Here is a 12,151-nt window from a genome sequence, read left to right on the forward strand (position 1 = left end):
TTTTCCTTTTTGTTAAAGTCATATAAGTCCATTTATTCTTATTTGTGGATATTTTAGGGCTCCCATTTTAAATAATTGAAACGTATTGAATTTTAGTATCCGATAGAAATGATTGAAAATATTTAGGAAAAATATGATCTTTTCGTATTGTAATGGGACTTTTAAAATAAAAAAAAAACACAATTATGAGTTACTTTATAAGATTAATGCAAATATTTGTTTTTTATTATTCCGATCTTCTATATCGATCGAGATAACTTTTTATCTAAATCGTTATGCAAACTTTTTGCAGATAAGCTTGCATCTTCTTAAGTCAATATTTATTTTCATGTTTATTACTTGAACATTTCTGTACACGTTCCTGAATGTACGTATATTTTCTCATATACATTTGTATTATCGTACATACATATGAATCCTCTTACATTCCTTCATATATTACATCTACTTCGTAAGTAGAGCAAGGTTTAAATTATGTTGACTTACCTTGCGAGTAGTTCATGTCCTTTTCTCATGTACTTCGATGATTACTCCTTGCCGGAGTATCGCTTTCACGGAGGATAAACTAACACCTGTAAGAAACGAGATTATCGATTAGTTCCATTGAGTTCAAATTCTTTTTTTTTTTAATCAAGAATAAAATTTTTCAATAGAAACAAATGACACCGTATTGTATCATTTTTATTATCAAATATCATTAATTTTAATATCCGAGCATTGGCTTATTATTAATAATTTACACTTGCGAATTAAATACTATTGTATTTCATAATTGAAATATTATTTGCATAGTAAAAAATATAATAAAAAATTGATTTAATTATATTAGAACAATATTAATTTCAACAATTATACAGAATATCTTTTAACTGATGTTACAAGAAAACAGGGGATGATTCTGAATGAAAAACGTAATAAAAAGAAGAAAAAAATGTATAATAAAATAATTTCATTTTATAATAATGTCGTATCAATATGAAATATAAAAAACTAAAATATATGCATATATATATATGTTATTAGAAAAGCAATTATTTTTAATATAAGACGTAAAAGTATAATTGTATGAAAAACATAGTAAAAAAAGAAATGTATAATAAAATAATTCCATAATAATGTCGTATCGCAATACGAAGTATAAAAAAATATTTGAGAAGCAATATTATTTAATATACGAGACGTAAAAAGTATAGTTAACGTTTGAAACGTCTTGTTAACGAGCAGAACGATTTTTCTTATTAGGACTTGTCATGAAGGTAAGATAAAGAGGAAAAAGATCGTCCAGTAGGAGGACACATACACCATAGTCGTAGTCGACCTTTTCCTTGTCGTTGTCCTGAAAGAGGAACGAACATGAGATAGAGTAAATTAGTTCAGGAAACTATTTCGAAGCCGTTTTAACGTCCGGCGTATAATCTAGGATCCCCATTCGCACAAGAGTTAACTCTTTCTCTATTTCTCTCTTTCTATCTTTTTCTTTATTTTTCTTTGAACTCGTTCTATTCGTTATCCTTGTCGAGTAGGACGACGTATCAACAGAAAGAAAGAAAGAAAAAGAAAGAAATAGAGAGAGTGAAAGAGAAAGGTACTATCCTAACCATTCGTTTTCCTATTCGAAAACGCGAAACGTTCGAACCTCGCGTGCTGCAGCTTCTTAATGGCGATCGGAATGTCGTCTAATTAAACCGAAATTATCGATTTCGTAGTGGACATATAGCCGACGGCTACACACTGCGACCAACCAGAACCTAAATCCTTCTCCACATTCCATCCATCCTCGCGAATCCGTCGTTAATGCATTCCTAAACATTCGTCCCTCGATCTCTCTCTCTCTCTCTCTCTCTCTCACTCTTATTCTCACACACTCAATGTTACCAATCAAGAACTACAGATATTTCGACACTGGCTCGATAATGAAATTCTTTACAAGTTTCAATAACGGTGACACAGAGATATTGAAATTTATTTTTTCTCTTATAATACCAATTTTTCGATATCTAGGTAATATTTCTTTTTTTTTTTTCTTTTTTGATTCGTTTCTCACTTAATAACCAATTGTTCGAACGGAAACGCGTTGAAATGTCATTTTAACAGGTTACCGATGAAACCAGAATTATTATCGAATCATGTAATTCGTGTAATTTATAATACATTTCTTGTTCCTGTCAATTTTTCGATACCATGATGTGAAGAAATATATCATAGAATATATCGTTTATGTTCTAACAATAATCTATAAATAATTTATATAGTTTATTATATCGTGTTTATAAGCTAAGTATTACTTATTTGAATTTGCATTTAAGCGTTTCAAGGGTCACCGGTGATTGCCAGTATGATAAATACATTACACACAATTAGACGTTTAAACACATATCTCTTGTAAATAATATTTCAACGTAATAACAAATTCGTGTTAACAACGCGTTGAGTGAAATTAACAATTTGTATCGACCAATTCTATTCTATACCTTTATTACCTTCTTGCACATTTCTAATAACGATTATTTCAAAACAAAACCTTTAGTTTCTTTCTCTCTATTTTTTTTTTCTAGGTCTATTAAGTGGAGTTCAAATTACCAGTTCGATAATGCTCTTTTTCTTTATTTCTTTCTTTCCCCAAGAGGTCTAACATCCCCGCAGAGAAATTGTCGATTGGAAAACGAGGTACCTCCAGAGTGGCTGATCGACGGAACGTCGTTAAATCCCCCTCGGTGACCGCAATATACGAGGAGGACTTATTGGCTAACTAAGCCAATACTACCGCAAACGTTCTGTCCATCTGGTGTGCTAATTAGCAACTTGCTATAGGAAACGACGATAGGCGTCTCTAATAATCGAAGATATTACCCCCCCCCCACCCCCAACTTATTCGAACCTACAGACTTCTTTCTTTTTATTTTTTTTGTCTGTTTTTTTTTTTTCATATATCTGGAAATATTTCCAATTTTACCTGTCCGATCGATCGTAACATCTTAATTTATAAGGATATATCGAAAATTCGATTTATTCAATTGTTATTGGATTATATTTGTTACTGGTGTAGAAAGGGATATAATTATTCAGCATCTATTTATGGTATATATAATATTTGGTATGGCAGAATTTGTAGATTCATATTTTGTTAATAATAAAATAATAAATGAGAAAATCTTGATATGAAAAACAATATACTTGTATTTTATATTTTCTCGATAAAACGAATTTTTGATCACTTTTTGTGTATATTTTATTACATATAAAATAGTAATATCGATCGAACACAATACACTAAAAACAATGAATTCTTTCTTTTACCTAGCAATCAGGATTAATTCATTTCAAATCATTCGTAGGATATTTATTTTCTTAGTTAAAAGGTAAACCGAGTTTAGTTTGATAATATAATTGTTTGAAAAGTTATGAAACATTTTCGCGTGTTTGTACAATACCGAGCTCGAAGTTATTCTTTTTATCGGCTTGTTTATCAAGTTCACCGTTCAAAAAAGGACATCTTTTAAGAACAGGAAGAGATGAGTTATGAAGAGGGATAGCGAGGATAGGATCAAACGGGAAGATATATTTGTCTTGCTTTTACGAAGGGTGATACGATGGATATCTACTGTGATGCAGTAAAAGAGAAAGAAAAAAAAAAGGAATGAAAGGAGGAAAGAATAAAAGACAGTTGGACAATTAGCTGAAAGTGGAAGGAAGTTTTCTCAGTAAACATCACTTAGAAAAATACAATCCCGAGATTCTAGGCAATCGTAAGATGCATCTTGGTACGTGAGTTTCTCTTAGGATATCAGCCTGGACCCTGAAATAATCGGATAACGTCGATCACGTGATAGGATGTGCCCTTTTCCCGATGAAATGGGGAAAAATGAGAAAATAAGAATGGGGGTCCATAGAAAAAGATATAGGAAGTTTCGCGGATACGCGATTCGATATGCTTCAGATAAATTGATACGGGGTTGGATTATGAACAAATAACGCATTCGTATACGCGTATATATTTTATATATAGGAAACAAATGTTTCCGGAATAAGGGAGAAAAATGAATCCTTGATTTATATGATCGTAGACACACTGTCGGGGGTTGTTTTTGGATTATGTGTCAAAAAATTAGTTAGGAAGTATTCATTAATGAATAAAATGGATTTGGTATAATCCATTAAGGATATCAGAAAGGAAATGGTATTCTTAATCTATTTTCGTTAACTAATGATAATAATTTTAGATAATTAAAATCGTTATATAATTATTTTTATTAGATTAGTCCAAATGGTAGATCTCATTTATTAAATATTTTATTAAAATAAATTAATATATTATAAGAATAAAATAAAATTCTATTTAAATAATTTATATATACATTTTTATATATATATAAAATAAGAAAATTCTTAATTTAAACCAATTATTCTTAAACTTTTTCGATTCTTAGCACCTTTGGTGAATCCAAATATTCCCAAATTGTTTTATGTTGAATTTTAACGAATACGCTTTGCGTAATAGCCAATAAATTTTTGTAATGATTTGAAAAAAAAAAAATAAATAAAACATTTTTTATTACAAAAAAAATGTAATTGTACGAATTCAAATAATTATAATAATTCATGGGAATAGATGAACCTGAACAATAATTTTGATTGGTTACGAAAATTCTATTGTTAACAAAAATAAAAGAATTGTTAAAACAACTAATAAAAATAGTGAAAGGTAAAATAAAGAAGAAAAAATCAATCGGATAAGATCAGTGTTTATGTATTTTCGAGATGAGAACAGTCTATGGGCTTGCGAAAGCAAAATGAATTCAGGAGAAAGATGAACTTAGGATTCTTTATCGATTCTTCAGTTCATAGCAATATTGCTTTATAGGATCTGACCATTTGCAGGATAAAAGATTTGCGAACATTGGACGTAGGTATGTATGTATGTAAGTCAGGTATTTTTGAACCATATGACCTTTCTATGCCACGAAACGATGGACATTGGTGGTCGAAGGATAAAAATAGAGAGAGAGAGAAGGGTTGGAAAGAAAAAAAAAAAAGAGAAAGAAGGTATAGAAGAGGTAGCTTGAGTTACAGAAGGGAAAAATTGAATTATCATAAAGAAATTGCATTGGAATATTTCGTCCGGTTCTATTGAATGCCAACGAGTATATGAGACCTTGGTATCGATAGCTCTCTTTCAATATCGCCATAAGTTTTGTTAGAAATAGAAAAAGATCGATAAAATAGAAAATAAAATAACAAGAAGGTAAGACCCAACATCGGGAATTTGAAGAATCAATACATTTTATTGTCAATAGCTATTGATATAGAGAATAATAAATTCTACAACAACGATAATAAACCTCCAAAAAATCAAGATACTTAATTGAAACAAAACAAAAGAAAATTAATAAACATCCTAATGTTTTATTTATTTATTTATTTATTTATGTTTTTCTTCTTAGTAGGGAAAATTTTAACAACGATAAAATCTGAGTGGATATTTTATGAAGAAAAAGAAAAAAAGAACAGAAAAACGGACGACAAATTTCAAGCTTGGCAGAAACGATAGTGATAAAGATAAAAGTTAGGATGGTGTTAGGATAGGGGTATACCAAGAGGAGAAAAGGAAGAAGATAGAAGGTATAAGAGAATAAAAATTTATCGTCCATTTTATATATCATATAACCGATGGCAAGGTAACAACCTAATGCGTACAACACCTGCGCGGGATGCCTTCGAAGCCGGATATATCGACGTATCGCTTAATTCTAACGACGATGAAAGCGTACATAATGCGAACTCAATATCCTGCAACCTGTATGCCAGCGACTAAAAGTGATGAGGAGAAGGAGGAGGAGAAGGATGAGAAAGAGAGGAGAGAAAGAGGAGAAGGAAAAGGAGGAGGAAGGGATGAGAGAATAGAGTAGGGTTGATCATATAGGATGCACGACCGGTCCTTCGCTTGGCAACATCAAATCCCCGACATCAGCCATTATACGCTCATTTTAGGTTAATACTCGGTTGATGTTGCCGCATTGATCTAACGACACGACTACCGCTTGATGACATTAAAGTTGAGCACCACTGTACTCGGTACAACTACCACCCACATTACTACCACTAGTACTACTACTATTACCACTACTACTATCATCACAAGCGACAGAATTGTGAACGTGATTTAAGTGGTAGTGGTGATGGTGATTGTGATGGTGGTGCGCATTGTGTCCACCCTTATTTACCGAAGTTACCGTATCAACGGTTCTAGGGATTTCGCCAGACGGATCAACAACGGAGATAAAAGACAACGGGAATTGTTTTCGCTGGATAAACCAAACGTACACTGTGTTCGATCGTATGTATCATTTTCTTCTATCTCTGTATGACATATTCGGAAAATATAATCAGTAGTGAATAGAATCGATTCGGAGATTCGTTCATTTCATTGAATTTAAATGATACTGGGGGTGAATATTTTTTTTTATTTATTTCTTTTATAAAATTTATATGTTATCTCTTTATATGTCACGGTTATTATCGGTAAAAACAAAATTAGATGATAAGAAATTAACAAGTGTAAAATAATCTATAAAATTTATCAAAATTAAAACTAAATATAAACTTTAATTATCTTCAAACATTTTTGGAATTATGTACAATCTAACAAACAGTTGGACTGAACAAAAATATTGTTTATTCATCAACTAAATCAATCTAAAATAATTATATTAAGTGCATTAGAAGCACTTAACTAAGAAGCATTAAAAAGTAGCATACTTCTCAAAATTCGATTTTTCTTATTAAATATTTGTTTGACGAACAATAATTTGGATTAGCATAAATATTAATTTTTCACTTTTATTAAATGACTCATTTATTTAAATATGATCATATATCGTTAACTTAAGCTCACATACGCGCCCAATTCGCCTAAATTCATTGAATATAATATTTATTTATTATAATCAAATTAAATCATGAACAATATTTCTTTCAGTTTTATAATACCTAGAACAAAAAATGAGTCCTGCGTACACCGCATAGGTTATTTCAACAGATTTTCGTAGTCCTTACGCGAGGAAAGTGCACGAAGGGCGGTCGTAACTTTCGTAGGAAAGTTTTTTCCTACGTTCCGAAAGTGCGCCATTTCGAGTAGGGGAACAGAAACGAAGTAGGGTGAAGAAGAAAGAAAAAAAGAAAAACAAAATGCAATGAAAGAAAAGAAATGAAAAGAAGAAGAGGAGGAAGGAGAAATAGAAAGAGGAAGAGAAAAGAACGTCCGTGCACGACTTTCTTCTGAACGTGGATAGCAGTTACGACAATAACAGCAACGAAGAGGGTTGAAGGAGTTAAAGTAGAGCAAAAGGGCCTAGGTTTAAAGGTCGTCTCGTTTCTCTACTCGTTTTAGAACACCACTACTTCTCTCTAACATAAGTTCCGCACGTATAAACAACAAAATCGTAAACTTTTGTATTATCTTCTACTCGTTTGACTATTTTCTGTTGTTTCTACTTTTTTTCCAACTTTTCTTTCATCTAATCATCACAAATTGTCTTTATCAATATTTATATTAATTTATTATTTTATATACTACTTTTTATTCGATGCTAAAATTCCAATTAACTGACGTGAATAACGTAGCACTTAATTTTTTAAGTAATCGTATAAGTTAAAATAAAAGTAATTTGTTTCATAAGCAAAGTATAATAAATAAATAAATTTCATTTTAATTAAAATTAGAGAGAGAGACATTAAAATAATTAAAATACTTATAATTAATAAATACTTTTCTTTTATTATACAAATAAGATTCTGGTACGAACGTAGGTTGTACGAACGTACCACACTATAATGGCACACATGGCTCGGTTGTGATATTTAATTACATATTAAAATTTATATATCTCTCTTATTTCTATAAGTTTCATTTAATATTTACAGGTATTTTTGTGGGTTTAACAAAAAGTATAAGTCGTGACGTTGAAAAAGTTAAATTCAACCGTCGGTCGAATCCCATGAAGAGAAATGTCATATCGGATCCAACGTGAAGTGCATAGAAAATAGAGAAAGACAAAAAAAAGAGAGAAAAAGATATATATATATAAAATTACGTCATGTAGTGTCCCTTAGGGAGTCCCTAAAAGGGATGCAGCTTGAATCCGTGGAGGGTAGACGTTCTTTGTGCGTGGATGCACGGAGGACAGGATTCAATGCGTATTCGAATTTACGCTCACTCTCTCTCTTTCCCGAGAGAGAGATAGAAAAGGAGAGTTTTAATTAAAGTCGATTTATCTCGTCGAAGGTACGATTCAAAAGTTTCGACGAGAAGGTCGCATTTTTCGAAGATCATCTATTCGTCTCGCGGACGTTCTTGAATTTCTACGATTTTAATAATGGCGCCGAACCTAACCTCTTCGTGCCTTCGTGTTCTGCGGAAAAGTAAGAGAAAAAAAAATTATAAGAGAGAGAGAGAGAGATAGTTAAAAAAAAAAAAGGAAAAAATAGGACAAGAATAAGAAGAGAAGAACGATCGTTTATCCCAGCAGACGAGAATCTCATTCTTCTTTTCTGCAACGCGGCAGAGAACCGATGCAAGTGGCGGCATCCTTGACGGCAGAAATTAAAAGCGCCCGAGCGATCCCATTAATCTCGAGACGATAAAACGATTAGTGATCCTAGAACAAACGATCGTTCCTGCAAATGCGTTAGGAACGAATCTTACAATCGATATTTCCTAACTAACAACTTTTTTTTTCATCATTAACATTCTCTGGTGATTGTTCTAAATAATAATATATATTTTGAATAACATTTATCATATTTAAGTAAGGTACCTAAAAATGTTATGACCCATCTAAGAGTTATATCGGAGTATGGAATTATACCCAAATTATTTTTACACAACTTTTCTGTCCAATTAACCTAGTTATCAGAAAGTAAAATTAGTGTTAAACGTGTAAAATAAAAAAAAAAAGGACACGTCAAATACGATTCGTTGTAAAAATTTCATCAAGTACGAAACTATAGATAGCTTAATAATATTTTTATCAGATACGTGTTTAAAAAAGAAATATCGATCGTTCTGCGCATGCGCGATAGATCCAATGATCAATAAACTCGTAATTATTCGTTGTAACTTGTAATTACCTTGACCCTACCCCCATCCTATATGTCTCCGGTCATATGTAAATGATGTACATCCGTATAACGCTGACGCAATTAATACGATCAAAAATTTCATCATATATTGCACTAATAATTCATACCTAAACCCAAAGTAGGTCATAACCGGCGAGAATAATATTCGATACAAGAGTACAATAAATCGAGAAATATGAATAGATACAATACATACGTACGCAAGTTATATATTTACAGATAAATATAAAACAAGTATAGATGGGTACACAATATATTAAATGAACAGACGGCCAAGAACGATTTCGATTTCTTCGAATCTTTTTCATCCAACTGAAGTGAAAAACGTTCAATACGTTATTCTACTTTACCATATACGAGGCATCTGTGTTCTATACAAGTGTCCGCCATTACTGGCTATGCAAAACATACCATATTGCTGCACATTTATTACCATGATATTGGCCATGGAATGTTAACTAGTCGAATGAGATTTCTGGGGCTTGCTACCTAGGAGGAAGCTTTATTATCTCATCCTGTTATGGACAAAAGGGACGAATAAGAGAGGGGTGACAAGAAAGAAAAAAGAGAAATAGAATGAGACAGAATCAGTGGAAGAAAGGAAAGGGAGTTGTAACGAAAGACACACCTGATTAAGAATGCACCCTTCTCTCTACGGTGTCCATGATCCGTGGTTAGGGCTGGTGACATTAATAGCAACTACATCCGACGACGATTCATTCTCCCCTCCCCCCATCCCGCCCCGTCTCACTCCTATTCCATCACCCCACTCTTCTTCCCTTTCTTTCTCTCACTCTCTCTCTCTCTCTCTCTCTCTGTCTTTCACTTTCAGGAAGCTTACCCGCTTGTTATATTTAATTCAAGGCCCACCGCTAATTCGCTCCAACGCATATTCAATCATTTCTGATCCAGGAGGACGTAACGTCTTTATTGTCCTTCCTGCTTTCATATAAGTTTGTAACAATGACAAGGAAAATCCTCGTGGCTTTATAATCCTGAGAAACTGTTCTCTTCTACCTTATTATCCACTCTTTCTTCAGACCACCCTTTCTTTTTTTTGTTTTTTTTTCATTCTCTCGTTTAGTCCTCGAGCCTTTTTCGCGTATCAAAAATTTTCTTAACGGAATAGTTTTCTTTTCTCAAAATTTGATCCTTTTCCTTTTTTCTTTTTTTCTTTTTCGTTAGTTTCAATCATTTTTACATTCCAACAAATAAAAAATTGTTATAAATGTTTAAATTATTACAAACATATGATATCATTAAAATAATATGATAATTGTAAAAAGAAATGAATCCTAATACGAATATTATTCATTAAAAATTCCAAATTTCTGATAATTTATTGAAAAATATAATAAATTATATATTTATTATATAGGTGTAATAAATTGAATGAGAAAAAAATATTTAAGTTCGGTTAGATTTCTTGTACGTCATCAAAATCGCATTATAAAAGCATTAAATTTAGCGTACTTTGATGTTGATATCCTAACGGAGAGAATATTGCGTTGGTTTCAGCGGAACCGTAATCCTTACATCTTTCTTCTTCTTTTAATAACATCATTCCACAAACCATTCTTCGTGAACATTTCGCGACTTTCACGCAATCGACTATGAAAACATATCGCGTGAAGACTATATTGTAACGCTCTCAACGTCGAGACACGAGCCACTATGTCTCCATTTCTTGTTAAAATGATCCTCGATATATCTTTCTTTCTTCTTATGATCATCTCCGTAGTATACCTATTATTTTTATCCTAACGTCTCGCACTTCAACTATTTTCTAAATCGACTAGAAATAAAAATCCTTCTCAAAGGATCAAAACGTATAACATTTTACATCCATTTTATCACTTATTTTTATCAAGAAAAATTGTGACTACAATTTATTTCATATTTTTTTTATTTTATAAATATTAACAATTTTATTATTAACTAAATCAAACAATTATTTCCATGTTAAACACAAAACATTTCAAACTATCATACCATTTATATACCAAATTTACATACCAAATTTACATACCAAATTAATTTTACTATTAAATTAAATAATATATTAATATTATCGATTTTCGTGTTTATATAATTGTTATCCGATATAAATAATTTGATTATAAAATAAATTTCTATGAAATTTTATCTACTCAGTCAATCGTATTAATTATTGATAAATATTCGAATAGTAAAACGAACGAATTTGATGATAAAAAAAAATTTAATTAAATGTAATTTAATTTTATTTCATTCGTTTAATTTCGATTGGTTTTAGATCTCTTGGAAAGTCCTTTCCAACGGTAGAAATGCATTAGTTTTCTACACACACACACACACACACACCTGTACTACATGTAGTTGGAAGGAAGCGTGAATTTGGCTTCTTCCTGCCACGATGCATTGCCTTTGTATCTTGATATTGCTTTCCTCGCGCGTGCTTTCCACCATCTTTCTCTTTCTCTCACACACTCTCGCGTCTTCTAACACGAAACTTAGAGAGGCGTCAGACGGAATACTAATTCGGGATCGCAGATGTACAGGTTCTTAATTTCGCAGGCAGCTTTATAAATCGGTCCTGGCGCAATACCGATGTGTGCCGTCGATGAGAAGAAGCGAAAAACACCATTTACCTAACTTCCTTTAAGAATACTAATGATTCCTTCGAGGAATAATCAAAATCTTCTATATGCAATACTGATAAGACCCCTTTTTCCGGTCATTTACAAAAGTCTTTACTCGTTTTCTCTCGATTTTTCTTATGCTAAGATAAATTTTTATTTTATTAGGTAGATAAGAACTTAGTAATTACATTTCTCTGCATTTTATTTAAGTTAATTTTTTATTAGGGTCATACAATTTTCAATTTGATCATGTAGTAAACCATTTTAAAAGGATAAACTAAATATTACTGATTTTTGCTTGTACAATCGGTGCAATTGTTTAATATATAATAAATTAAAAAGAAAACACACGCACACCAATTTGCATGAATTTAATTAAAGAGTCTAAGTTG

The 12,151-nt window shown here is 31.6% G+C and overlaps 1 protein-coding gene and 1 long non-coding RNA gene across 7 annotated transcripts in view; one reads left to right on the plus strand and one right to left on the minus strand.

Moving 5' to 3' along the window:
- The window catches only part of LOC122524367 (teneurin-m), a 735,394-nt gene that overhangs the window by 514,546 nt on the left and 208,697 nt on the right, over positions 1-12,151 (minus strand). For all 5 annotated transcript variants that reach the window (XM_043646584.1, XM_043646586.1, XM_043646587.1 and 2 more), the window contains one exon: positions 487-572. In XM_043646584.1, coding sequence (XP_043502519.1) covers positions 487-502 — 16 coding nt within the window. In that variant the 5' untranslated portion in view covers positions 503-572. The remainder of the gene's footprint in view (positions 1-486; positions 573-12,151) is intronic.
- The window catches only part of LOC122524371, an 81,645-nt gene that overhangs the window by 60,990 nt on the left and 8,504 nt on the right, over positions 1-12,151 (plus strand). The window lies entirely within an intron of this gene.

The sequence above is a fragment of the Polistes fuscatus genome, unplaced genomic scaffold (assembly GCF_010416935.1).
Source record: "Polistes fuscatus isolate 324 unplaced genomic scaffold, CU_Pfus_HIC Scaffold7, whole genome shotgun sequence".
NCBI classification, from domain to species: Eukaryota; Metazoa; Arthropoda; class Insecta; order Hymenoptera; family Vespidae; genus Polistes; species Polistes fuscatus.